The sequence below is a fragment of the Oncorhynchus keta genome, chromosome 12 (assembly GCF_023373465.1).
Source record: "Oncorhynchus keta strain PuntledgeMale-10-30-2019 chromosome 12, Oket_V2, whole genome shotgun sequence".
Taxonomy (NCBI): Eukaryota; Metazoa; Chordata; class Actinopteri; order Salmoniformes; family Salmonidae; genus Oncorhynchus; species Oncorhynchus keta.
Window position 1 is genome coordinate 11,920,515 of NC_068432.1, and position 27,823 is coordinate 11,948,337.

The 27,823-nt window shown below is 42.4% G+C and overlaps 1 protein-coding gene across 2 annotated transcripts; it reads right to left on the bottom strand.

Moving 5' to 3' along the window:
* On the bottom strand, window positions 1–27,674 carry LOC118391002 (carbonic anhydrase 4). 2 transcript variants are annotated; one of them, XM_035781897.2, is made up of 8 exons: window positions 27,548–27,674; window positions 10,913–10,957; window positions 10,440–10,604; window positions 7,435–7,580; window positions 5,543–5,635; window positions 3,899–3,965; window positions 3,151–3,314; window positions 1–2,252 (listed from the first exon to the last, which is right to left on the bottom strand). In XM_035781897.2, exons 1-8 carry the CDS (start codon window positions 27,609–27,611, stop codon window positions 2,073–2,075), a joined length of 924 nt encoding a protein of 307 aa, XP_035637790.1. In that variant the 5' UTR covers window positions 27,612–27,674; the 3' UTR covers window positions 1–2,072. The 2 variants fall into 2 exon arrangements, with proteins under 2 accessions (XP_035637790.1, XP_035637791.1); XM_035781898.2 differs by lacking the exon at window positions 5,543–5,635.
* Window positions 27,675–27,823: the final 149 nt, after the last annotated feature.

The window sequence follows — 27,823 nt, forward strand, 5'->3', positions numbered from 1 at the left end:
TTGAAAAGGCATGTCAGTAGTTTATTGTTCAATCGGAACACATTCTCCATATCACTTATAACATTTTCAAGCATTACAAATAAACAAACAAAACTATTCAATAATTTTGAACGTCAACATAGATCATTCCAAGAGTACAGGTATTTTGAATTGGTCAGAAACCACTTGATAATGCAGTCAATGAAACTTTTTTGGGTTGGTTCTTCTTTCTGATAGATGTCGATATATAAACTTTTAAATACCTAGCTATATATAAATAATATCAACAGTGTGTCTTTATATGTCAATATACACATAAGGACCGATGCTGGGAGACGAGAAGCAAGTGCAGGGAGTGAACATTTAATGGATAATAGACAAGAAACAAACAAGGACAGCATCTGGACAGAGGAAAACGTAACGACATCAATGCTGACACGGGAACAAACTGAGGAGCAGACAGATATAGAGGGGCAATCAACAAAGTAAAGGAGTCCAGGTGAGTCCAGTGAGTGCTGATGCGCGTAATGATGGTGACAGGTGTGCGTATTGAAGGACAGTCTGGTGCCCTCGAGCGCCAGAGAGGGGAAGCGGGAGCAGGCGTGACACATACAGTACATAAATACATGTGTACAAATGTCAGAGTATAGAAATATAACATTGGTGCGTTATGAAACAATGGAATATTTCTAATATAATCCCACTTCAATCTTGTCTTATTCACAAGAAACTCACAAATCTCTTGCTTGAATTAGTTAGATAGAAGCCATGTGAATAAATAAAATGAGAAGTCAAAATATTGAATGTAGTAATAATTCACAGTGGGTATAATTCAATGCATCCGAGACCCTGCAATACAAGCCATGAACACAAGTCGCATGTTCGCAAAGATGAACCTGAGACAGTTTAGTTGGCCTAGCTGGTGGAGAAGGAGTATAACGTTACTGAAGTGTCCATGGTGGCTGGGTGGAAGGCTGTGCTACAGTTGTACAGTCTGTATGGTACTTTACTGTAGTTCTGTTACAGCAAGATTCCAGCATGAGAGAACATGCAGATCAATGCTAAACATTTGATATGGATAATTGGTCAGAACACTGTAATGACAACAGTTCAATAAGGATCAATCAATGAGTCCATTTTTCAAATCAATTGATTCATCTATTTATTAATGAATGAATGAGTTAGTTATCTTAAATGCTGCTGTGTTTAGCTTCTAGAAACGGAGTCTTCTGAATCCCCCTGTCACTTGCCTCATGACCTATCAGCTCTTCGCCCCATCACTGCATCATCATCATTATCCTCCATCTCCTCCTCGTGGAACTCATGTGTGACTGGGGATCTGGGAGTCGGGACAGGGACAGTTCAGCCTCTTACCTCGGTAACACACAGAACCTCATGGTCCGTTGTGATTGTCATCAGCCTGTGCCCTTCTATTACCCTATGGTGGGTGATTCACCTGGAGCTAGGGGACCTCCGTTCCCCTCACCCCTCAGATAATTTGCCCAGCCCGTGGTGGGTGGCATAGAATCCCCACCTGACTCCTGACAGTGGTGGTGGAAATAGGAGTTGCAGAGGGAAAGGCAAGGCCATGGCATCTCTCCTCCTCTCCTCGGTTTGAACTGGAGAGTATTTATGAGTGCTATCTATTATTAGCTATGACCCACCATTCACACATTCCGTTCTAAGAACATGGTCACGTGCCAGTCTAATACCAACCAGGTCATGGATTTATTGACGTCTATGTTTAGACTCTAGTGCAGTGACCCAACGACCTGAGCACTGAGCAGAGGCTCCTCACATTTTGTATTGTAATTTTAGGCTGAGGACTCTAAATTGATCTGACATTGGACAGGGAGGGAGGTTGAACCTATGGACTGTAGGACTTGTGAACTTCAGAACTTGAGCTACAGAACTCATGAATCACTATGATGTATCGTAAGGGCCTGGGGCATGTTGGTTTTCAGGCTGAATGTTTAGGGCATGGCTGTTGGTTGGTGCTGTACTTTGTCAGTTGGTTGTTTGGTTTTTGGTTTTGAGAACTCATTGTGTTCATGCATGTCGTGGTGCGGCTCGCTCAGAAGGCCTTCCTTCTTCTAGTTGGGCTGTGATAATCCCATCGCCATGGTGACGGAGGCCAAGAGGATTGCAGTGCTGGCCACTACCACAGCGCCTCCCGACCGGTACACCACGCGGCCATTGAGGGGCTGCACCGGCCGGAATGTGCCCACCATAGGCTTGCCATCCTTAAACTGGAGGTCTGAGAACACCCGCAGCTCGAAGATGGAAAGAACAGACAGGCACAAAGGTCACTGAGATGCAGTTGATATTAAAAGTAACAATAAGTATCATATAAAATGAACACAGTGTATCTACTGGTGCGTTTTGTTCAATTACTCAAAGCCAGACAAACAGACTCTCTTCACAGAAGTATTTTTAGACAGACAGAATGCTCGGCTCTCTACCACATAACTTCTCTGCTTCCAGGGTGTTTCATAATGTACAAACAGTGGTGGGAAAAGTACCCAGTTGTCATACTTGAGTAAAAGTAAAGATACCTTAATAGAAAATGACTCAAGGAAAAGTGAAAGTCACCCAATAAAATATTACTTGAGTAAAAGTCTAAAAGTATCTGGTTTAAAATGTAATTAAAAGTACAGTGGTAGAAAAAGTACGGAATTGTCATATTTGAGATAAAGTCAAAAGTGTAAGTAAATGTTATCAATCAAATTCCTTATATTAAGCAAACCAGACATCACGATTTTCTTGTATTTCTTTTATTTACAGATAGCCAGGTTCACACGCAAACATAAATTACAAACACAGTGTTTGTGTTTCGTGAGTCATTTTTGTTGGGATGATTAGTGAGTCATCCCTTCAAAGGCTGTAGGGATGACAATGTGTTGATAAGTGTGTGAATTTACCTGCTGTCCTGTCTGAGCATTCGAAATGGAACGAGAACTTTTGGGTGTCAGGGAAAATGTATGGGAGTTAAAAAGTACACATTTTCTTTAGGAATGTAGTGGAGTAAAAGTAGTCAAAATGTAAATACTTCAGTAAAGTACAGATACCCCCCAAAAACTTCTTAAGTAGTACTTCAAAGTATTTTTACTTGACCTATTTTTACTTTTACACCACTGGCCAGCAAGATGATGGGTTAACGAGCTGCTCTACCTGGTCTCTGCTGAGAGGGATGGGCTTCTCGAACACAGTCCAGATCACAGACTCGGTACAGCCGGGGGTGGTGAGAGAGCCCTTGTAACGGTAGTAGTTGCTTAGGTTCTGCTGGGGAGGAATCAGCTGTTCCAGAGAAACTGACACCAGAGTTGTATTAGCACCTGCAACAAAACAGCCCGTACATTGAGAAATTTTGAGCAATGAAACAAACAGACAAATTGTATTTGCTACACTGAAGTTATATTCATCTTAGCAAAACATTGGTGTTGGGTACCTGCAGACAAACGGAATGTGGGAGAAACAGAACCAATTGAGACAAATGATTTCTGCAGTGCACAGGTTACATACTGTACAAAGTTACATTCATCGTAGCATGTATTCGTGAAAACGTTGGCCTCTTGGGGCTGATAGGGCAAGACACAGAGGAAAACATTGAAGAAATGAGGGAAGACATCTGATCACCTCAGCCTTTCTTGTTGATCGTTGCGCATCAACAAAATTAAACTACTGTATGTATGAACAGTATCTGCCACACAGGAACTAAAATACACAGAATGATTTATGTATTACATGTACAAAGATACATCAATCTTAGCAGATTCTCATTTCAGTGTCTCAGCTGTGAGTGAAGCTGTGTATGCAATTTTGTAAATCAAATTTATGAGACATGTCATATTGTTAGCAAGATGGATCTGAATAACACATACGGTTGCTAGAGGAAGCATTAGTTATGACATTTATTCACCAGTCGTCATGATGCGCTGGAGGGCTCTTACAACGGGGTCATATTTTCTGTTGGCACTGAGGGATTCCTGAAAACGATACGAAATAAGAATCATGACACATACATGTACAGTGCCTTTGGAAAGTATTCAGACACCTTGACTTTTTACACATTTTGTTACTTTACAGCCTTGTTCAAAAATGTATTAAATTGTTATTTTTTACTCATCAATCTACACACAACACCCCATAATGAAAAATATATATATTTTTGAAAATGTTGCTAATTTATAAAAAATATCACATTTACACAAATATTCAGACCCTTTACTATGTACTATGTACTATGTTGAAACACCTTAGGCAACGATTACAGCATTGAGTATTCTTGGGTATGACACAACAAGCTTGTCATACCTGTATTTGGGGAGTTTCTCCCATTCTTCTCTGCAGATCCTCTCAAGCTCTTTCATGTTGCATGGGGATGCTGCCACCACCATGCTTCACCGTAGGGATGGTGCCAGGTTTCCTCCAGATGTGAGGCTTGGCTTTCAGGCCAAATAGTTCAATCTTGGTTTCATCAGACCAAATAATCTTGTTTCTCATGGTCTGAGAGTCTTTAGGTGCCTTTTGGCTAACTCCAAGTGGGCTGTCACGTGCCTTTTCCTGAGGAGTTGCTTACGTCTGGTCACTCTACCATTAAGGCCTGATTGGTAGAGTGCTGCAGAGATGGTTGTACTTCTGGAAGGTTCTCCTATCTCCACAGAGGAACTCTAGAGCTCTGTCAGAGTGACCATCGGGTTCTTGGTCACCTACCTGACCAAGGCTCTAATCCCCCGAATACTCCGTTTGGTCAGGCGGCCAGCTCTAGAAAGAGTCTTGGTGGCTCTAAATATCTTAAATTTAAGAATGATGAAGGTCACTGTGTTCTTGGGGAACTTCAATGCTGCAGAAATGTTTTGGTACCGTTCCCCAGATCTGTGCCTCAACACAACCCTGTCTCAGAGCACTACGGACAATTGCTTCGACCTCATGGCTTGGTTTTTGCTCTGACATGCACTGTCAACTGTGGGACCTTATATAAACAGGTGTGTGCCTTTCGAAATAATGTCCACTCAATTGAAATTACCGCAGGTGGACTCCAATCAAGTTGTAGAAACATCTCAAGGATGATCAATGGAAACAGGATAAGCCTGAGCTCAATATCGAGTTTCATAGCAAACAGTCTGAATACGTATGTAAATAAGATATTTCTGTTTTATTTTGACAAAATGTGCAAACATTTCTAAAAACTTTGTCATTATGGGGTATTGTGTGTAGATTGAGGGAAAAAAAATTATGAAATCGATTTTTAAATAAAGCTGTGATGTAACAAAATGTGGAAAAAGTCAAAGGGGTCTGAATACTTTCCGAAGTCATATCTACATACATCTCAACATATAAATATACGTATGCCTACATAATATTCTAAATCACATACAAGACAAAGACAGTAGATTTCCATTAGGGTTATTGCATGGTCCTATAATGCATGCATAATATAATGTAATATCATTATCCTCCACTTTTGAGTCTTGCCATGGATATATCTATTCAAAGTCAAAGATTGACTGGGTATGGCAAAGAGTTTTAGCAAATATGAATAAAAACATAATGAAATGTTAACCTCATAGAAAAATCCAAGGACTGCAACTCCTATAGGGTCTTTCAGGGCATCTTCCAATGTTGAGTATTCCTCATTCATGTGAACAATATGCAGCTGTAGAAAAGAGTATCAATAGAAATGTGTTATAGATAATGTCACAAGCCATTCCCAATAGTAGCATTTAAACACCATCTGGGCTCAGGTTATGGATTTGTTATCAATGACAGAAATCGCAGAAAACTTTTCACTCTCACTTGATTGTGTTTAATTGACCTTGAGAAAATGACAATCAAAACTTGTTTACAAAATAAATGCGTGCAATGACCTGTGCGTATATTGTTCTGCTGTTACAACCATTGTGTGTGTGTGTGTGTGTGTGTGTGTGTGTGTGTGTGTGTGTGTGTGTGTGTGTGTGTGTGTGTGTGTGTGTGTGTGTGTGTGTGTGTGTGTGTGTGTGTGTGTGTGTGTGTGTGTGTGTGTGTGTGTGTGTGCTTGCATGCGTATGGCCATCCTACAGTGCATTCGGAAAGTTTTCAGACTCCTTGAATATTTCCACATTTTGTTACAATACAGCCTTATTTTAAAGTTGATACAAAAAAAGTTTTACCTCATCAATCTACACAGAATACCTCATTATTACAAAGCAAAAACAGGGTTTTAGACATTTTTGCAAATGTATTAAAAATAAAAAACAGAAATACCTTATTTACATATGAGATTCGAAATTGAGCTCAGGTGCATCCTGTTTCCATTGATCATCCTTGATGTTTCTACAACTTGATTGGAGTCCAACTGTGGTAAATTAAATTAATTGGACCTGATTTGGAAAGGCACACACCTGTCTATATAAGGTTTAACAGTTGACAGTGCATGTCTATGCAAAAACGTAGCCATGAGGTCGAATTAATTGTCCGTAGAGCTCAGAGGCAGGACTGTGTTGAGGCACCAAGACTCTTCCTAGAGCTGGCCGCCCAGCCAAACTGAGCAATTGGGGGAGAAGGTCCTTGTTCGGGGAGGTGACCAAGAACCCGATGGTCACTCTGACAGAGCTTCAGAGTTCCTCTTTGGAGATGGGAGAACCTTCCAGAAGGACAACCATCTCTGCAGCACTCCACCAATCAGGCCTTCATTGTAGAGTGGCCAGATGGAAGCCACTCCTCAGGAAAAGGCACATGGCAGCCCACTTGGAGTTTGCCAAAAGGCACCTAAAGACTCTCAGGGAATGTGAAACAAGATTCTCTGGTCTGATGAAACCAAGACTAAACTCTTTGCCCTGAATGCCAAGTGTCACGTCTGGAGGAAACATGGCACCATCCGTATGGTGAAGCATGGTGATGGAAGCATCATGTGGGGATGTTTTTCAGCAGCAGGGACTGGGAGACTTGTCAGGATCAAGTGAAAGATGAACGAAACAAAGTACAGAGAGACCCTTGATGAAAACCTACTCCGGATTGCTCAGGACCTCAGACTGGGGCGAAGGTTCACCTGCCAACAGGACAACAACCATAAGCACATAGCCCAGACAACGCAGGAATGGTTTCGGGACAAGTCTATGAATGACCTTGAGTGGCCCAGCCAGAGCCCGGACTTGAACCTGATTGAACATTTCTGGAGACGGTCTGCAGAGAAGAATGGGAGAAACTCCCCAAAGCTTGTAGCATCATACCCAAGCAGACTCGAGTCTGAAATCGCTGCCAAAGGTGCTTCAACAAATTACTGAGTAAAGGGTCTGAATACTTATGTAAATTCAATATTTCTGTTTTTTCTGAAAACTTGTTTATGTTTTGTCATTATGGGGTATTGTGTGTAGATTGATGATGAGGAAAAAACAATATGATACATTTGAGAATAAGGCTGTAAATTAAAAGGCAAGGGGTCTGAATAGTTTCTGAATGCACTGTACATGACATTACCTCCATGGGGTACTGCTCTCCGTCGATAGTGTGTTCCGACCCTGGTCCTCCGTTCTTTCCCCAGTGCAGGTGAAACTGCACTACCTTATATGGCGTCTCCAGGTCTCCACCAATCACATACGGTTGGTGAGGCACATTCACTTGAACTTGAGGGGGAAGACACAGTGGAAATCAGACAACAAAGGACTAAAAAACTTTATATATATATATATATATGTATAGAAAACTGCATGCTTTTGGGGGGAGGTGGGGATGTCAATGACTGGATGTTTTCTCTTTGCATTAAAACATTTCCAGGTTAAAGGCATATTTCTAAATGTACACATTTTTACACCATTTTTTAAATTTTATTTCACCTTTTTTTAACCAGGTAGGCGAGTTGAGAACAAGTTCTCATTTACAACTGCAACCTGGCCAAGATAAAGCAAAGCAGTTCGACACATACAACAACACAGAGTTACACATGGAATAAACAAACATACAGTCAAAAATACAGTAGAAAAAGTATATATACAGTGTGTGCAAATTAGGTAAGATAAGGGAGGTAAGGCAATAAATAGACCATGGTGGCGAAGTAATTACAATATACCAATTAAACACTGGAGTGATTGATGTGCAGAAGATGAATGTGCAAGTAGAGATACTGGGGTGCAAAGGAGCAAGATAAATAAATAAATACAGTAAGGGGATGAGGTAGTTGGATGAGCTATGTACAGGTGCAGTGATCTGTGAGCTGCTCTGACAGCTGGTGCTTAAAGCTTGTGAGGGAGATATGAGTCTCCAATTTTTGCAGTTCACTCCAGTCATTGGCAGCAGAGAACTGGAAGGAGAGGCGGCCAAAGGAAGAATTGGCTCTGGGGGTAACCAGTGAGATATACCTCCTGGAGTGTGTGCTATGGGTGGGTGCTCCTATGGTGACCAGTGAGCTGAGATAAGGCGGGGCTTTACCTAGCAAAGACTTGTAGATGACCTGGAGCCAGTGAGTTTGGCGAAGAGTATGAAGCGAGGGCCAGCCAATGAGAGCATACAGGTCACAGTGGTGGGTAGTATATGGGGCTTTAGTGACAAAATGGACGGCACTGTGATAGATTGCATCCAATTTGTTGAGTAGCGTCATCGCCGAAGTCGAGGATCGTTAGGATGGTCCGTTTTACGAGGGTATGTTTGGCATGAGTGAAAGATGTTTTGTTGCAAAATAGGAAGCCAATTCTAGATTTAATTTTGGATTGGAGATGCTTAATGTGAGTCTGGAAGGAGAGTTTACAGTCTAGCCAGACACATAGGTATTTGTAGCTGTCCACATATTCTAAATCAGAACCGTCTAGAGTAGTGATGCTGGACAGGCGGGCAGGTGCGGGCAGCGATCGGTTGAAAAGCGTGCATTTAGTTTTACTTGCATTTAATAGCAGTTGGAGGCCACGGAAGGAGAGTTGTATGGCATTGAAGCTCGTCTGGAGGTTAGTTAACACAGTGTCCAAAGAAGGGCCAGAAGTATACAGAATGGTGTCGTCTGCGTAGAGGTGGATCAAAGAATCACCAGCAGCAAGAGCGACATCATTGATTTATACAGAGAAGAGAGTCGGCCCGAGAATTGAACCCTGTGGCACCCCCATAGAGACTGCCAGAGGTCCGGACAAAAGGCCCTCCGATTTTACACACTGAACTCTATCTGAGAAGTAGTTGGTGAACCAGGCAAGGCAGTAATGTGAGAAACCAAGGCTTTTGAGCATGCTGATAAGAATGTGGTGATTGATAGTCGAAAACCTTGGCCAGGTCGATGAATACAGTAATGTCTCTTATCGATGGCCGTTATGATATCTTTTAGGACCTTGAGCGTGGCTGAGGTGTACCCATGACCAGCTCTGAAACAAGAATGCATAGCGGAGAAGGTACGGTGGGATTCGAAATGGTCAGTAACCTCTTGGTGCGTAAAATCCCTCTAGCGGGATCAAAATCGACAACATCTGGTGAAATCGGAGCACGCCAAATACAAATCGTAATATTGAACATTCATGAAAATACAAGTGTCCTACATCATTTAAAAGCGTAACTTCTTGTTAATCCAGCCGCTTTGTCAGATTTCAAAAGGGATTTACGGCGAAAGCATACCATGCGATTATCTGAGGACAGCGCCCCTCATACGAAAGCATTACAAACATTTTCCAAACAAGCAGAGGCAGAAATAGCGATGAAATAAATCCCTTACCTTTGAAGATCTTCCTCTGTGTGCAATCCCAAGGGTCCCAGCCACATAACAAATGGTCCTTTTGTTCGATAAAGACCTTCTTTATATCCCAAAAAAGTCAGTTTAGTTGGCGCGCTTGATTTGGTAATTCAGTTTCCCTCGTTCAAAATGCATACAAATCTAAAGTTACCAATAAACTTCATCCAAACAAGTCAAACAATGTTTCTAATCAATCCTCAGATACCCTAATAGGTAAATAAAACAATACAATTTAAGACGGAGAATAGTATGTTCATTACCTGAGATAAATAACAAAGTGTGCGCTCTCATCCACGCGCCCCACAATACTACAGTCAAAATGGGAGCCACCTAGAAAAACTACAAATTCTAGCTAATTTTTCAAAAAACAAGCCTGAAACTCTTTCAAAAGACTGTTGACATCTAGTGGAAGCCCAAGGAACTGCAATCTGGGAGGTAATTCCTTTGATTTTCCCATAAGCAATGATTTGGATGGGCAGACACCTAAAAAATAAAAAATCCGGATGGATTCTCCTTGGGGCGAAAGCCTTCCATATCAGTTCTGTTATACTCACATACATTATTTTAACAGTTTTAGAAACGTCAAGAGTGTTTTCTATCCAATACTACATGATTCCATGTGTTATTTCGTAGTTTTGATGTCTTCACTATTATTCTACGATATATAAAATAGTAAAAATTAAGAAAAACCCTTGAATGAGTAGGTGTTCTAAAACTTTTGACCGGTAGTGTATGTTTTTAACCACAAACTTTTATATAGACTGGCCTAAATTAAACATACCAGAGTGTCCATTGTTTTTGATCAGGCCACTGAAGGAATCCTGGTATTTTCTGAACTGGAAGGGTGTAAGGCGCTCATCTGGTAGGGTCTTCCTGTGGACGATGTTGATGGGGGATTGTGCTCTGCCTTCACAGTCTTTGTTGGCATGGTACCACTTCTCAGGTCCTGTAGAACGGTGAGGAGAGAAAATACTGTACACCATCAAGCTCTGACCGCAAGCCCCAAACAAGGAATGTTCAAGTTTATGTTTGTCTGAGTAAAACTGTTTTGAAAGGGTAAGTGTTTAAATGGGAGGTTAGGGAGGGACAGGTATGGATGGATAGGTGGGTGTAGAGGAAGTGGATTTGTGGCTGTAACTGTCAACTCCCTCCTTTTAACAACTTGAACTTGTGACGGTGACACAAAGGTAAGAAAGGATCCAAGTCAGTGCAGTGTGTTGCATGGAAAGTTCAGTCACGGTGTAACAAAATCACCATTACAAGGGGTGGCACAGGTATGCTGGGACTGGTAGCACCAATCTGGAACAACAGGAGAAACATAAGGGAGCCACATGGTCAGTAGTATACTCCATACATAAAATAGAATCAAATTACACCATCTGTTTTATGACTGTAATACATTGTTAAAGACCTACTTCAGGTTCCCTAGCACCTCATTTATCATCTGATTTACTTAACAAATCTAAATAGGCAGTCCAGGTATCCTCATGACATGGCGCAAGTGGGGGGGGGGGGCCTTTCCTGTTTTGTCCGCTATTGCTGTTATTTTGTTCCCGCACACAAGGGGGGAGGCCGATGACCTCAGAGTGCACCCATCAGACCAACTCCTTGAAATGCCAACTCCTTGAATTTGTGTCTAAAAAAACTTATATTTTGCTCAAAACATGTTTTTTTTTTACCCTTTAACACAAAATCTGGGGAGGGGCCAGCTGAGTATAAGACTGTGTCATCGGCATATAAATGGATGAGAGAGCTTTCTACTGCCTGAGCTATGTTGTTGATGTAAATTGAGAAGAGCGTGGGGCCTAGGATTGAGACTGGTACTCCCTTGGTGACAGGCAGTGGCTGAGAAAGCAAATTTTCTGACTTTATACACTGCACTCTTTGAGAGAGGTACTGAGCAAACCATGCCAAAGACCCCTCAGAGACACCAATACTCCTTAGCAGGCCCACAATAATGGAATGGTCTACTGTATCAAAAGCTTTGGCCAAGTCAATAACAATAGCAGCACAACATTGCTTAGAATCAAGGGCAAGCCAATCAGTTGACTATTGACAAGTTTTTCCAACGCTTTTGATAAACAGGCAAAATAGAAATAGGCTTATAACAGTTAGAATCAGCTTGATCTCCCCCTTTGAATAAAGGATGAACCGTGGCTGCCTTCCAAGCAGTGGGAACCTCCCCAGAAAGGAGAGACAGGTTTAAAAGGTTGGAGATGGGCTGGCGATGACAGGGACAGCAACCTTAAAGAAGAAAGGGTCTAAACCATCTGACCCAGATGTTTTTTTGGGGTCAAGTTTCACCTCGGGCTCAGTGACTGCCTGCTGGGAGAAACTTTGTAGCAGGGGAAAAAGAGGGAGAAGCATCGGGGATAGTTGCATTAGAAGGGGTGGGAGATGAGGAAATGTTGGACGGGCAAGGAGGCATGACTGAGTCAAATAGGAATCCTGACTTAATGAAGTGGTGTTTAAAGAGCTCAGCCATGTGCTTCTTGTCAGTAACAACCACATAATCAACTTTAAGGGACATGGGCAGCTGTGAGGAGGAGGGTTTATTCTCCAGGTCTTTAATCATTTTCCAGAACCTAGTTCTACCTTTGGCCTGCCGGATAGCCTGAGTGCACTTATTTCTCATTTGCCTGAGTATGCGTGTGCCGAGCCTTTCGCCAAATGCAATTCTTGAGGTGGAGTAACTCTGCAAGATCACGGTCAAACCAGGGGCTGAACCTGTTTTTAATTCTCATTTTCTTTACGTGGGGCGGGTTTGTTAACAATACCACTGAAAATATCAAAAAAGAAGGTCCAAGCATCCTCGACAGAGGGGATCAAGCTGATTCTATAACATTTTACAGAGGCCAGTTCATGAAGGAAGGCTTGCTCATTAAAGTTTTTCAGCAAGCGTCTATGACAAATCAGGACAGGTAGTTTTACAGAGCAGCCATTACGAACACAGGCTGTTAAACAGTGATCACTAAGGTCATTACAGAAAACACCAGACTGATACCTGTCAGGATTATTTGTGAGGATAACATTGTGGAGAGTAGCCTTTTCTGGGTGTTTGGAGTCATACCTTGTGGGATTGGTAATAATCTGAGAAATATTTAGGGAGTCCCATTGCTTTAGGACTTGGTCAGGTGGTTTAAGCATCAGATTTTGTGTAAGGGGCCAGGAGGGCAGGTAGGGTACAGGCCGGTGCTGATGGAGGGCGATAGCACCCAGCAACAGTCAACAAAGAGCTATTTGAATGTTTAATATATAAAACCAGTGAATAAGATTGTTTGGAGATAGACTTGGTGGAGACAACTGAACACTGAAGGTGATTCTTGGTAAAGATTTCCACTCCCCCACCTTTGGAAGATCTGTCTTGCCGAAAAAAGGTTATAACCAGAATGGTTTACATCAGTATTCAAAACACTCTTCCTTATCCACAAATGTTTTAGTTCCAGTCAAGATTCTAGCAGCCATGTTTAGCACTAAATTAAGTGTATTTATGAAAGTAGAGCATTGCAGTAGTTTAATCTAGTAGTGACAAAAGCAGGGATACAGGGATCATTTTTGGAGAGAAAGTTTCTGATTTTTGCAATGTTACGAAGATGGAAAAAAACTGTCCTTGAAATATTCTTGATATGTTCGGCAAAAGAGAGATCAAGGTCCTGAGTAATGCCGAGGTCCTTCACAGTTTTATTTGAGACGACTCTACAACCATCAACAGAAGGTCGCTTTGTTTCTTGGGACCTAGAACTAGCACCTCTGTTATGTCCAAGTTTAAAAGTAAAACATTGGCCGCCATACACTTCCTTATGGCTGAAACACAGGCTTCCAGGGAGGGCAATTTTTGGGCTTCACCATGTTTCATCGAAATGTACAGCTGTCCGCATAGCAGTGAAACTTAAAATTTAGTTTCCAAATGATATCACCAAGAGGTAAAATATATAGTGAAAACAATAGTAATCCTAAAATGGAACCTTGAGGAAAACCGAAATGTACAGTTGATTTGTCAGAGGACAAACCATCCACAGAGACAAACTGATATCTTTCCGACAGATAAGATCTAAACCAGGCCAGAACTTGATCGTGTAGACCAATTTGGGTTTCCAATCTCTCCAAAAGAATGCAGTGATCGATGGTAACAAAAGCAGCACTAAGGTTTAGGAGCACGAAGACAGATGCATAGCCTTTGTCTGACGCCATTAAAAGGTAATTTATTAAAAGGTAATTTACCACCTTCACGAGTGCAGTCTCAGTGCCATGATGGGGTCTAAAACCAAACTGAAGCATTTCATATACATTGTTTGTCTTCAGGAAGGCAGTGAGTTGCTACGCAACAGCTTTTTCAAAAAATTGTGAGAGGAATGGGAGATTCAATATAGGCTGATCATTTTTTGTATTATCTGGGTCAAGGTTTGGCTTTTTCAAGAGAGGCTTTATTACTGCCACTTTTAGTGAGTTTGGTACACACCCGGTGGATAGAGAGCCGTTTATTATGTTTAACATAGGAGGGCCAAGCACAGCTCTTTCAGTATAGTTGGAATAGGGTCTAGTATGCAGCTTGAAGGTTTAGAGGCCATGACTATTTCATCAATGTGTAAAGAGATATAGTGTTAAAAAAAAATGAGTGTCTCCATTGATCCTAGGTCCTGGCAGTGTTGTGCAGACTCAGAACAACTGAGCTTTGGAGAAATACGCAGATTTAAAGAGGAGTCTGTAATTTGCTTTCTAATGATCATGATCTTTTAGTCAAAGTAGTTCATGAATTTATCACTGCTGAAGTGAAAGCAGTCCTCTCTTGGGGAATGCTCATTTTTAGTTAGCTTTGCGACAGTATCAAAAATACATTTTGGATTGTTCTTATTCTCCTCAATTAAGTTGGAAAAATAGGATGATCGAGCAGCAGTGAAGGCTCTTCGATACTGCCTGGTACTGTCTTTCCAAGCTAATCGGAAGACTTCCAGTTTGGTGTCGCATCTTTCCGTTCCAATTTTCTGCGAGCTTGCTTCATGGCTCGGGTATTTTCTGTATACCAGGGAGCTAGTCTTTATGACAAATGTTTTTTGTTTTCAGGGGTGCGACAGCATCTACGGTTTTACGCAACGTTACATTTGATTTTTTACATTTTTATTTCACCTTTATTTAACCAGGCAGTTGACCTTCTTAACCATTTAGTTCCCCAGTTAGGTGGTTAACTGATTTTTGTACTCTGACGTCCTTGGGTAGTTGAAAGGAGTCTGGAAGGGCATCTAGGAATCTTTGGGTTGTCCGAAAATTTATAGCATGGCTTTTGATGATCTTTGGTTGGTTGTCTGAGCAGATTATTTGCTGTGAATTTAAACGTAATAACATGGTGGTCCGATAGTCCAGGATTATGAGGAAAAACATTAAGATCCACAATATTTATTCCACGGGACAAAACTATGTCCAGAGAATGACTGTGGCAGTGAGTAGGTACGGAGACATGTTGGACAAAACCCATTGAGCCGATGATGGCTCCGAAAGCCTTTTGGAGTGGGTTTGTGGACTTTTCCATGTGAATATTAACGTCACCAAAAATTTGAATATTATTTGTCATGACTACAAGGTCCAATAGGAATTCAGGGAACTCAGTGAGGAACGCTGTATACAGTCCAGGAGGCCTGTAAACAGTACCTATAAAAGTGATTGAGTAGGCTGCATAGATTTCAACGTCAACAAAACAAAGGAGATGATTGTGGACTTCAGGAAACAGCAGAGGGAGCACCCCCCTATCCACATCGATGGGACAGTAGTGGAGAGGGTAGTAAGTTTTAAGTTCCTCGGGTGTACACATCACGGACAAATTTAATTGGTCCACCCACACAGACAGCGTCGTGAAGAAGGCGCAGCAGCGCTGAAGAAATTCGGCTTGTCACCAAAAGCACTCACAAACTTCTACAGATGCACGATCGAGAGCATCCTGTCGGGCTGGTACGGCAACTGCTCCGCCCACAACCGTAAGGCTCTCCAGAGGGTAGTGAGGTCTGCACAACGCATCACCGGGGGCAAACTACCTGCCCTCCAGGACACCTACACCGCCAGATGTCACAGAAAGGCCATAAAGATCATCAAGGACAACAACCACCCGAGCCACTGCCTGTTCACCCCGCTATCATCCAGAAGGCGAGGTCAGTACAGGTGCATCAAAGCAGGGACCGAGAGACTGAAAAACAGCCTCTATCAGACTGTTAAACAGCCACCACTAACATTGAGTGGCTGCTGCCAAAACACAGACTCAACTCCAGCCACTTTAATAATGAAAATGGATGGAAATTAAAGTAAAAATATAACACTAGCCACTTTAAACAATGCTACTTAATATAATGTTTACATACCCTACATTACTCATCTCATATGTATATGTATATACTGTACTCTATATCATCTACTGCATCTTTATATAATACATGTATCACTAGCCACTTTAAACTATGCCACTGTTTACATACCCTACATTACTCATGTATATACTACTGCATCTTGCCTATGCCGTTCTGTACCATCACTCATTCATATATCTGTATGTACATATTCTTTATCCCTTTACACTTGTGTGTATAAGGTAGTAGTTTTGGAATTGTTAGGTTAAATTACTCGTTGGTTATTACTGCATTGTCGGAACTAGAAACACAAGCATTTCGCTACACTCGCATTAACATCTGCTAACCATGTGTATGTGACAAATAAAATTCGATTTGATTTGACTGGAAACTCAAAAGACGAAAATGCAGTCACTTTTGATTTTGTAAATTGAAATTTGGTATTGTAAATGTTAGCAACACCTCCGCCTTTGCGAGATGTCCGGGGGATATGGTCACTAGTGTAACCAGGAGAGGCCTAATTTAACACAGTAAATTCATCAGGCTTAAGCCATGTTTCAGTCAGGCCAATCACATCAAGATTATGATCAGTGATTAGTTAATTGACTATAACTGCCTGGAAGTGAGGGATCTAACATGTAAGTAGCCCCATTTTGAGATGTGAGATATCACAATCTCTTTCAATAATGACAGGAATGGAGAAGGTCTTTATTCCAGTGAGATTGCTAAGGCGACCACCGCCACGTTTAGTTTTGCCCAACCTAGATCGAGACACAAACACGGTCTCAATGGGGAAAGCTGAGCTGACTTACACTGACTGTGCTAGTGACAGACTCCACTATGCTGGAAGGTTGGCTAACAGCATGCTGCCTGGCCTGCACCCTATCTCATTGTGGAGCTAGAGGAGTTAGAACCCTGTCTATGTTCATAGATAAGAGAACCCCTCCAGCTCGGATGGAGTCCGTCACTCCTTAGCAGGCCAGGCTTGGTCCTGTTTGTGGGTGAGTCCCAGAAAGAGGGCCAATTCTATCTCCCCCGAGGGGCAGAAATCAGTTTTCAACCAGCGATTCAGTTGTGAGACTCTGCTGTAGAGCTCATCACTCCCCCTAACTGGGAGGGGGCCAGAGACAATTACTCGATGCCGACACATCTTTCTAGCTGATTTACAAGCTATGTTGCGCTTGGTGACCTCGGACTGTTTCATCCTAACATCGTTGGTGCCGATGTGGATAACAATATCCCTATACTCGCCAGTTTTAGACTTAGCCAGCACCATCTTCAGACTAGCCTTGACGTCGGTAGCCTTGCTCCCTGGTAAACAGTGTATGATCGCTGGATGATTTTTTAAAGTCTAATGCTGCGGGTAATGGAGTCGCCAATGACTAGGGTTTTCAATTTGTCAGAGCTAATGGTGGGAGGCTTCGGTGTCTCAGACCCCGTAACGGGTGGAGGAGAGACCAGGGAAGGCTCAGCCTCTGACTCCAACTCGTTGCTTAATGGGGAGAACAGGTTGAAAGTTTATGTCGGCTGAATGAGCGACACCGGTTGAGCATTCCTACAGCATTTCCTTCCAGAAGCCAGAAAATTGTCCAGCTGCGTGGACTGTGCGACAGATGCTGTTTCATGCGTTGCTACACTTCAAGGACCACTTAGCTTCGGATGGTGGAGGTTGTGTAGAACCCGTGTAGAACCATGTCCAGATAAAGCGTCAGGGGTGAAAAAGTTGAATGAAAAAAGTAGAGCGAGGGAATTAAAATATATATACAACCGTAAAGTTGTCAGATAGCAAAGTAACGGTAGCACGTAGCACGTAAACAATCCACAAATTGTGATCGGAGACTCGAAATTAAGCTCAGGTTCATCCTGTTTCATTTGTTATTGTTTCAACTGCCGATTGGCCCTTAAAGTGTGTGTACTTTAATGTGTTTACAGTGGCTTTGGAAAGTTTTTGACTTTTTCCACTCAACCAGCCTTACTCTAAAATTGATTAAATAAATACAAATCCTCAGCAACCTACACACAATACCACATATTGACAAAGTGAAAAGTTTTTAGAAATAAATAAATACATTTATTACAAATAAAAAACAGAAATATCTTATTTACAGAAGTATTCAGACCCTTTGCTATGAGACTCGAAGTTAAGCTCAGATGCATCCTGTTTCCATTGATCGTCCTTGAGATGTTTCTACAACTTGATTGGAGTCCACCTGTGGTATATTCAATTGATTGGAGTCCACCTGTGGTAAATTCAATTGATTGGACATGATTTGGAAAGGCACACACCTGTCTATATAAGGTCCCACAATTGACAGAGCATGTCAGAGCAAAAACCAGTGAGGTCAAAGGAATTGTCCGTAGAGTTCAGACAGGACTGTGTCAAGGCACAGATCTGGGGAACGGTACCAAAACATTTCTGCAGAATTGAAGGTCCCCAAGAACACAGCGATCTGTGGTGAAGGGCCTCGGTCAGGGAGGTGACCATGAACCTGATGGTCACCACGAAAGAGCCCTAAAGTTCCTCTGTAGAGATTTGAGAACTTTTTTAATGGTAGAGTGGCCAGACGGAAGCCACTCATCAGTAAAAGGCACATGGCAGCCCACCAAAAGCCATCTAAAGACTCTCAGACCATGAGAAACACGATTCTCTGGTCTGATGAAACCAAGATTGAATTCTTTGGCCTGAATGCCAAGCGTCACGTCTGGAGGAAACCTGGCACCATCCCTACGGTGAAGCATGGTGGTGGCAGCATCATGCTGTGGCGGTGCAGTGTGGGTGTTTTTCAGCAGCAGGGACTGGGAGAGTAGTCAGGATCAAGGCAAAGATAAATGGAGCAAGGTACAGAGAGATCCTTGATGAAAGCCTGCTCAAGAGGGCTCAGGACCTCAGACTTGGGTGAAAATTTCACCTTCCAACAGGACAACTACCCTAAGCACACAGTCAAGACAATGCAGGAATGGCTTCGGGACAAGTCTCTGAATGTCTTTCAGTGACCCAGCCAGAGCCCGGACTTGAACCCAATCAAACATAACTGGAGAGCCCTGGAAATAGCTTTGCAGCAACGCTCCACATCCAACCTGACAGAGCTTGAGAGGATCTGCAGAGAAGAATGGAAGAAACTCCCCAAATACAGGTGTGCCAAGCTTGTAGCGTCATACCCAAGAACACTGGCTGTAATCACTGCGAAAAAGCTTCAACAAAGAACGAGTAAAGGGTTTGAATACCTAAGTGAATGTGATAATTCAGTTTATTTTTGTATATAAATTAGCAAAAATGTCTGAAAACCTGTTTTTGCTTTGACATTATGGAATATTATGTGTCGATTGATGAGGGAAAAAAACAGTTTAATAAGTTTTAGAATAAGGCTGTAATGTAACAAAATGTGGAAAAAGTCAAGGGGTCTGGATACTTTCCGAAAGCACTATATATATATATATATATATATATATATATATATATATATATATATATATATACACACTGAAAAAATATATAAACGCAACATGTAAAGCTCCATGTTTCATGATCTAAAATTAAAGATCCCAGATATGTTCAGATTTCAAAAAGGCTTTACGGCGAAAGCACACCATCTGAGGACAGCGCCCCGCATACAAAAGCATGAAAAACATTTTTCAACCAGGTAGGTGTACCACGAAAGTCAGAAATAGCGATATAATAAAAGCCTTACCTTTGAAGATCTTCTTCTGTTGGCACTCCAAAAGGTCCAAGATACATCACAAATGGTCCTTTTGTTCGATAAAGACCTTCTTTATAACTCCAAAAACTCAGTTTAGCTGGCACGCTTCATTCAATAATCCACCGGTTTCCGTCCTTCAAAATGCATACAAAATGAATCCCAAACGTTACCAATAAACTTCTCCAAACAAGTCAAACAATGTTTATAATCAAACCTCAGGTACCCTAATACGTAAATAAATGATCAAATTTAAGACGGAGAATCGTTATTGTCTTTACCGGAGATAAACAACAAAGAATGCGCGCTCATCCAAGCGCATGAAAACACTACAGCCAAAATGGGAGCCACTTAGAAAAACTACAAATTCTAGCTAATTTTTCCAAAAACAAGCCTGAAACTCTTTCTAAAGACTTTTGACATCTAGTGGAAGCCCTAGGAACTGCAATCTGGGAGGATTCCGCCTCATAATAACCATGACAGCCATTGGAATGTTTTATTTGTCCTCGGGTTTTGGCCTGCCATATCAGTTATGTTATACTCACCGACATTATGTTAACATTTTTAGAAACTTTAGAGTGTTTTCTATCCAAATCTACCAATTATATGCATATCCGCAGCTTCTGGGCCTGAGTTACAGGCAGTTTACTTTGTGCACGCTTTTCATCCAGATGTGAAAATACTGCCCCCTAGCCCAAAGAGGTTTTAAGGTACAGTGCCTTGCGAAAGTATTCGGCCCCCTTGAACTTTGCGACCTTTGCCACATTTCAGGCTTCAAACATAAAGATATAAATCTGTATTTTTTGTGAAGAATCAACAACAAGTGGGACACAATCATGAAGTGGAACGACATTTATTGGATATTTCAAACTTTTTTAACAAATCAAAAACTGAAAAATTGGGCGTGCAAAATTATTCAGCCCCCTTAAGTTAATACTTTGTAGCGCCACCTTTTGCTGCGATGACAGCTGTAAGTCACTTGGGGTATGTCTCTATCAGTTTTGCACATCGAGAGACTGAAATTTTTTCCCATTCCTCCTTGCAAAACAGCTGGAGAGCATTTGTGAACAGCAGTTTTCAGTTCTTTCCACAGATTCTCGATTGTTTGAAATATCCAATAAATGTCGTTCCACTTCATGATTGTGTCCCACTTGTTGTTGATTTTTCACCAAAAAATACAGTTTTATATCTTTATGTTTGAAGCCTGAAATGTGGCAAAAGGTCGCAAAGTTCAAGGGGGCCGAATACTTTCGCAAGGCACTGTATGTTAAAAAAAGACAGTGAGAGAGATCTCAGGAGATGTATGTCATTGTGTTCTCTATGAGTAGGCTTACGCAACAACACCCCACATTTTACATAGTATGTAGGTCTACCTGGTTAAATAAAGCTGAAATAAAAAATATATAAGTTATTTTATTTATTTTATTTTATTTTTATTTTTTATTTCACCTTTATTTAACCAGGTAGGCTAGTTGAGAACAAGTTCTCATTTGCAACTGCGACCTGGCCAAGATAAAGCATAGCAGTGTGAACAGACAACACAGAGTTACACATGGAGTAAACAATTAACTAGTCAATAACACAGTAGAAAAAAATGGGCAATCTATATACAATGTGTGCAAAAGGCATGAGGAGGTAGGCGAATAATACAATTTTGCAGATTAACACTGGAGTGATAAATGATCAGATGGGCATGTACAGGTAGAGATATTGGTGATATTGGTGTGCAAAAGAGCAGAAAAGTAAATAAATAAAAACAGTATAAAAACAGTATGGGAATGAGGCAGGTGAATAAGGGTGAGCTATTTACCTATAGACTATGTACAGCTGCAGCGATCGGTTAGCTGCTCGGATAGCTGATGTTTGAAGTTGGTGAGGGAGATAAAAGTCTCCAACTTCAGCGATTTTTGCAATTCGTTCCAGTCACAGGCAGCAGAGTACTGGAACGAAAGGCGGCCAAATGAGGTGTTGGCTTTAGGGATGATCAGTGAGATACACCTGCTGGAGCGCGTGCTACGGATGGGTGTTGCCATCGTGACCAGTGAACTGAGATAAGGCGGAGCTTTACCTAGCATGGACTTGTAAATGACCTGGAGCCAGTGGGTCTGGCGACGAATATGTAGTGAGGGCCAGCCGACTAGAGCATACAAGTCGCAGTGGTGGGTGGTATAAGGTGCTTTAGTGACAAAACGGATGGCACTGTGATAGACTGCATCCAGTTTGCTGAGTAGAGTGTTGGAAGCCATTTTGTAGATGACATCGCCGAAGTCGAGGATCGGTAGGATAGTCAGTTTTACTAGGGTAAGCTTGGCAGCGTGAGTGAAGGAGGCTTTGTTGCGGAATAGAAAGCACTCTGGATTTGATTTTTGATTGGAGATGTTTGATGTGAGTCTGGAAGGAGAGTTTGCAGTCTAGCCAGACACCTAGGTACTTATAGATGTCCACATATTCAAGGTTGGAACCATCCAGGGTGGTGATGCTAGTCGGGCATGCAGGTGCAGGCAGCGATCGGTTGAAAAGCATGCATTTGGTTTTACTCGCGTTTAAGAGCAGTTGGAGGCCACGGAAGGAGTGCTGTATGGCATTGAAGCTCGTTTGGAGGTTTGATAGCACAGTGTCCAATGACGGGCCGAAAGTATATAGAATGGTGTCGTCTGCGTAGAGGTGGATCAGGGAATCGCCCGCAGCAAGAGCAACATCATTGATATATACAGAGAAAAGAGTCGGCCCGAGAATTGAACCCTGTGGCACCCCATAGAGACTGCCAGAGGACCGGAAGCATGCCCTCTGATTTGACACACTGAACTCTGTCTGCAAAGTAATTGGTGAACCAGGCAAGGCAGTCATCCGAAAAACCGAGGCTGTTGAGTCTGCCGATAAGAATTTGGTGATTGACAGAGTCGAAAGCCTTGGCGAGGTCGATGAAGACGGCTGCACAGTACTGTCTTTTATCGATGGCGGTTATGATATCATTTAGTACCTTGAGTGTGGCTGAGGTGCACCCGTGACCGGCTCGGAAACCAGATTGCACAGCGGAGAAGGTACGGTGGGATTCGAGATGGTCAGTGACCTGTTTGTTGACTTGGCTTTCGAAGACCTTAGATAGGCAGGGCAGGATGGATATAGGTCTATAGCAGTTTGGGTCCAGGGTGTCTCCTCCTTTGAAGAGGGGGATGACTGCGGCAGCTTTCCAATCCTTGGGGATCTCAGACGATATGAAAGAGAGGTTGAACAGGCTGGTGATAGGGGTTGCGACAATGGCGGCAGATAGTTTCAGAAATAGCGGGTCCAGATTGTCAAGCCCAGCTGATTTGTACGGGTCCAGGTTTTGCAGCTCTTTCAGAACATCTGCTATCTGGATTTGGGTAAAGGAGAACCTGGAGAGGCTTGGGTGAGGAACTACGGGGGGGCGGAGCTGTTGGCCGAGGTTGGAGTAGCCAGGCGGAAGGCATGGCCAGCCGTTGAGAAGTGCTTATTGAAGTTTTCGATAATCATGGATTTATCGGTGGAGACCGTGTTTCCTAGCCTCAGTGCAGTGGGCAGCTGAGAGGAGGTGCTCTTGTTCTCCATGGACTTCATAGTGTCCCAGAACTTTTGGAGTTGGAGCTACAGGATGCAAACTTTTGCCTGAAGAAGCTGGCCTTAGCTTTCCTGACTGACTGCGTGTATTGGTTCCTGACTTCCCTGAACAGTTGCATATCACGGGGGCTATTCGATGCTATTGCAGTCCGCCACAGGATGTTTTTGTGCTGGTCGAGGGCAGTCAGGTCTGGGGTGAACCAAGGGCTGTATCTGTTCTTGGTTCTGCATTTTTGAACGGAGCATGCTTATCCAAAATGGTGAGGAAGTTACTTTTAAAGAATGACCAGGCATCCTCAACTGACGGGATGAGGTCAATGTCCTTCCAGGATACACGGGCCAGGTCGATTAGAAAGGCCTGCTCACAGAAGTGTTTTAGGGAGCGTTTGACAGTGATGAGGGGTGGTCGTTTGACTGCGGCTCCGTGGCGGATACAGGCGATGAGGCAGTGATCGCTGAGATCCTGGTTGAAGACAGCGGAGGTATATTTGGAGGGCCAGTTGGTCAGGATGACGTCTATGAGGGTGCCCTTGTTTACAGAGTTAGGGTTGTACCTGGTGGGTTCCTTGATGATTTGCGTGAGATTAAGGGCATCTAGCTTAGATTGTAGGACTGCCGGGGTGTTAAGCATATCCCAGTTTAGGTCACCTAACAGGACAAACTCTGAAGCTAGATGGGGGCGATCAATTCACAAATGGTGTCCAGGGCACAGCTGGGAGCTGACGGGGTCGGTAGCAGGCGGCAACAGTGAGAGACTTGTTTCTGGAGAGAGTAATTTTCAAAATTAGTAGTTCAAACTGTTTGGGTATGGACCTGAAAGTATGACATTACTTTGCAGGCTATCTCTGCAGTAGACTGCGACTCCGCCCCTTTGGCAGTTCTATCTTGACGGAAGATGTTATAGTTGGGTATGGAAATCTCTGAATTTTTGGTGGCCTTCCTGAGCCAGGATTCAGACACGGCAAGGACATCAGGGTTAGCAGAGTGTGCTAAAGCAGTGAGTAAAACAAACTTAGGGAGGAGGCTTCTGATGTTGACATGCATAAAAACCAAGACTTTTCGATCACAGAAGTCAACAAATGAGGGTACCTGGGGACATGCAGGGCCTGGGTTTACCTCCACATCACCCGGGAACAGAGAAGGAGTAGTATGAGGGTGCGGCTAAAGGCTATCAAAACTGGTCGCCTAGAGCGTTGGGGGCAGAGGATAAGAGGAGCAGGTTTCTGGGCATGGTAGAATATATTCAGGGCATAATGCGCAGACAGGGGTATGGTGGGGTGCGGGTAAGCGGAGGTAAGCCCAGGCACTGGGTGATGATGAGAGAGGTTGTATCTCTGGACATGCTGGTTGTAATGGGTGAGGTCACCGCATGTGTGGGGGGTGGGACAAAGGAGGTAACAGGGGTATGCAGAGTGGATCTAGGGGCTCCATTGTGAACTAAAACAATGATAACTAACCTGAACAACAGTATACAAGGCATATTGACATTTGGGAGAGACATACAGCGAGGTATACAGTAATCACAGGTGTTGAATTGGGAAAGCTAGCTAAAAACAGTAGGCGAGGCTAATCAGCTAGCACAACAAACAGCAGGTAAAATGGCGTTGACTAGGCAACTGGGTCGACAGATAAAACAAACAAGCAGAATGGAGTACCGTGATTAATGGACAGTCCAGCGTGCGTCAGCTATGTAGCCAAGAGATCAGTGTCCAGGGGGCAGCGGTGGATGGGCAGGGAAGCTGGGCTGGCGAGTGTTATCCAGGTTTAAAAAAAAAAAAAAAAAAAAAAAAAAAAAACTAACAATGACTAAATAGCTTGTAGCTAGTTAGCTGGTTAGCGTCTGGAGGTTCTTGAGTGTGTCATAAAAATAAAATAAAAATTAAAGGTGATAGCGATTCCGTATCACAGTGGGTGAAGCAGGTTTCCGGAAGGTATAAACAAAAAATAAAAATCAAAGAGAGATAGAAAGTAAATGGGTTCAGAGTGTTTAGAACGCAGTGAGCCAGATGGTTAGCAGGCCTGTGCTAACAAGCTAACAGTTCGTAGGCCCGGGCTAGACAAGCTAACCGTTAGCAGGCCGAATTAGCAAGCAGGGAGATAGCGAGGGCTAGAGAGCTAACCTTTGGGGGACGTCGCGATATAGGAAGCTTGCTCTAAACTGGAACATAGTGCTAATTCAAAGGGGCCATAATAATCAACAATGCAAATGGGTATGTCATGGCCAAGTGATTGTGCACTGAGGTCATGTGTGTCTTTTGGAATGCAAAGGGAACGACCACCTGGAAGAGCAGGGGGAATTCAGTGCGCAGGTATTTTAAACCTCTACAGGATCGGTGTCCTTACCTCGGGACGGTTGAGCTAACGTAGGCTCATGCGATTAGCATGAGGTTGTAAGTAACAAGAAAATTTCCCAGGACATAGACATATCTGATATAAGCTTAAATTATAAGCTTGATATAAGCTTAAATTCTGGTTAACCACTGTCCAATTTACAGTAGTTGTTACAGTGAAAGAATACCATGCTATGGTTTGAGGAGAGTGCACAGTTAACTTGAAAATGTAGTAATAAACCAATTAGGCACATTTGGGCAGTCTTGCTACATTTTTTTAAACAGAAATTAAAATGGTTCATTGGATCAGTCTAAAACTTTGCACACACACTGCTGCCATCTAGTGGCCAAAATCTAAATTGCGCCTGGACTGGAATAATACATTATGGCCTTTCTCTTGCATTTCAAAAGCTCTAGGTCTCTTGTTATCAGATGCAAAACAAATGTAGCATGATCAGTTTCGTTTGTGAATGCAGTCTTTATCCAAATGGTATGGTATCCAGTTTCAACCTGTTTTCAACATCTGCAGAGCATGCAGTGTAGCCTGTGAATTACCCGTTTCAGCATTGGGGAAAACAGACAGATCATGGATTGTGTCGTAATTTTATCAATGAAACTAGGCCTGTAGGATATCTGCGTTCGCCGGGTTAAAGATTTTACGTTTTTACGCAGCGCTTATTCCTGTTTATTCCTGGAGCTCGTGCCGCGTCTCGTTGATTGCAGCGGCAAACACGCACGTTCCTCTCATTGGCTCGCGTTGAACTTCGCATATGATGCAGGTGCACGTGGAAGATGAATGGGATTGCTTGATATAACGTAGCCTTTTCAAAATACAATTCTAAAAACGATATGATGGGCTTCTCAGTTCGTTTTCTTTTAATAGTAGCCCAGAATAATCTACCGGACACCATTTTGACACCTCAGTGCCAGCACCTTTGGCATATTGATTTGCTGACAGGCAGAGACTCTCACTTTATGTCCTTGAACTCACTGTGCTTTCCTCGTCAGGGGGAACGAGAGCCTGCCAGCAATGCCGTGATGCTCATGTGAAATGCGTGGGAAAACTCTTATCGACAAGGCAGAATTTTATGCACGCGTTTGGGGTGATGATAGTGCGGTGCGTGGAATATGAGCATGTCTTTGATGTTCAAAGCTAGTAGTGGTCATAGGGTACGCTAGTAGCCTACATATAGACTACAAACGTATTTTTTAAATTTATATTAAATTAGCCAGCGAAGTGTTATCAATTTCATAAATATTCAAATAGGACACCGGATAAAATGCCAAAGCAGGACCTTCCCAAATGAAAGGCCATTTTTGAAGTCTATAACAAAAATATAACAGCTGCAACTCACTTCAAACAATTACATTTACGGTTTTATTTTTTCGACTTGTACATAATATAATAGCCAATGTTTGATAGCTTTTGATATATCATAGGAAATAAGAAGTAGATGTGTTGCTGTTTAATTAAACGAATCTAAACCCTCAATACAACATCAACAATGTAAATGCAAATGTAAAGGTAGAACAATGTAAATGCTTTCAGAGGGTAACAATGAGCAGGTGGATCATGCATAAACTTTATCGGCTAGAATTATCAATGTATGTAAAGTGATCCCCTCACCAAGTTCATGTGATCTGTAATATGCAGGACACTGATAGTTTCAACTCAGTGGTAGGAAATGAGAACATTGTCGCATGTTTACTTCAGGGTATTTGATTAATTTAAACTGCAAATAAACAAAAAAATGTTTTTAAATTTGTTTTGAATTTACAATGAGCTCATTTTTACTTATCACGCTTTTTTCGATTCTCCCAAATGTATTAAACACCTATTTGTGTCAGTTGACAATTGAAAAATATGCACAAATCTGATTAATTTAATATACAGCCTATACAGAGATTATACCTTTCCTTCTAAATTCCGAACACAATTCATTGATATCGACTCACCTGCCCCGGTGCAGATCTTCAAAAAGGATGCAAAACAAATCGGTACAATTAGATGCCGCTGCATTTTGGAGTGAGTCTCTATCCGGCTCGAGCGGCGCAGGGGGACACAATGAGTTCGTTATTAAATGTGATCCATTCTTCTTCTAAGGGGGTCTTATACTTTATTAACAGCCCTGGCCCCTCCCCCTCGGGCATTACTTCTGATAAACATCCCAACCGATAACGTCTTCTCTAATAGCTTATCAATTGCTCACATATTTACAGAGGTTTTCATTA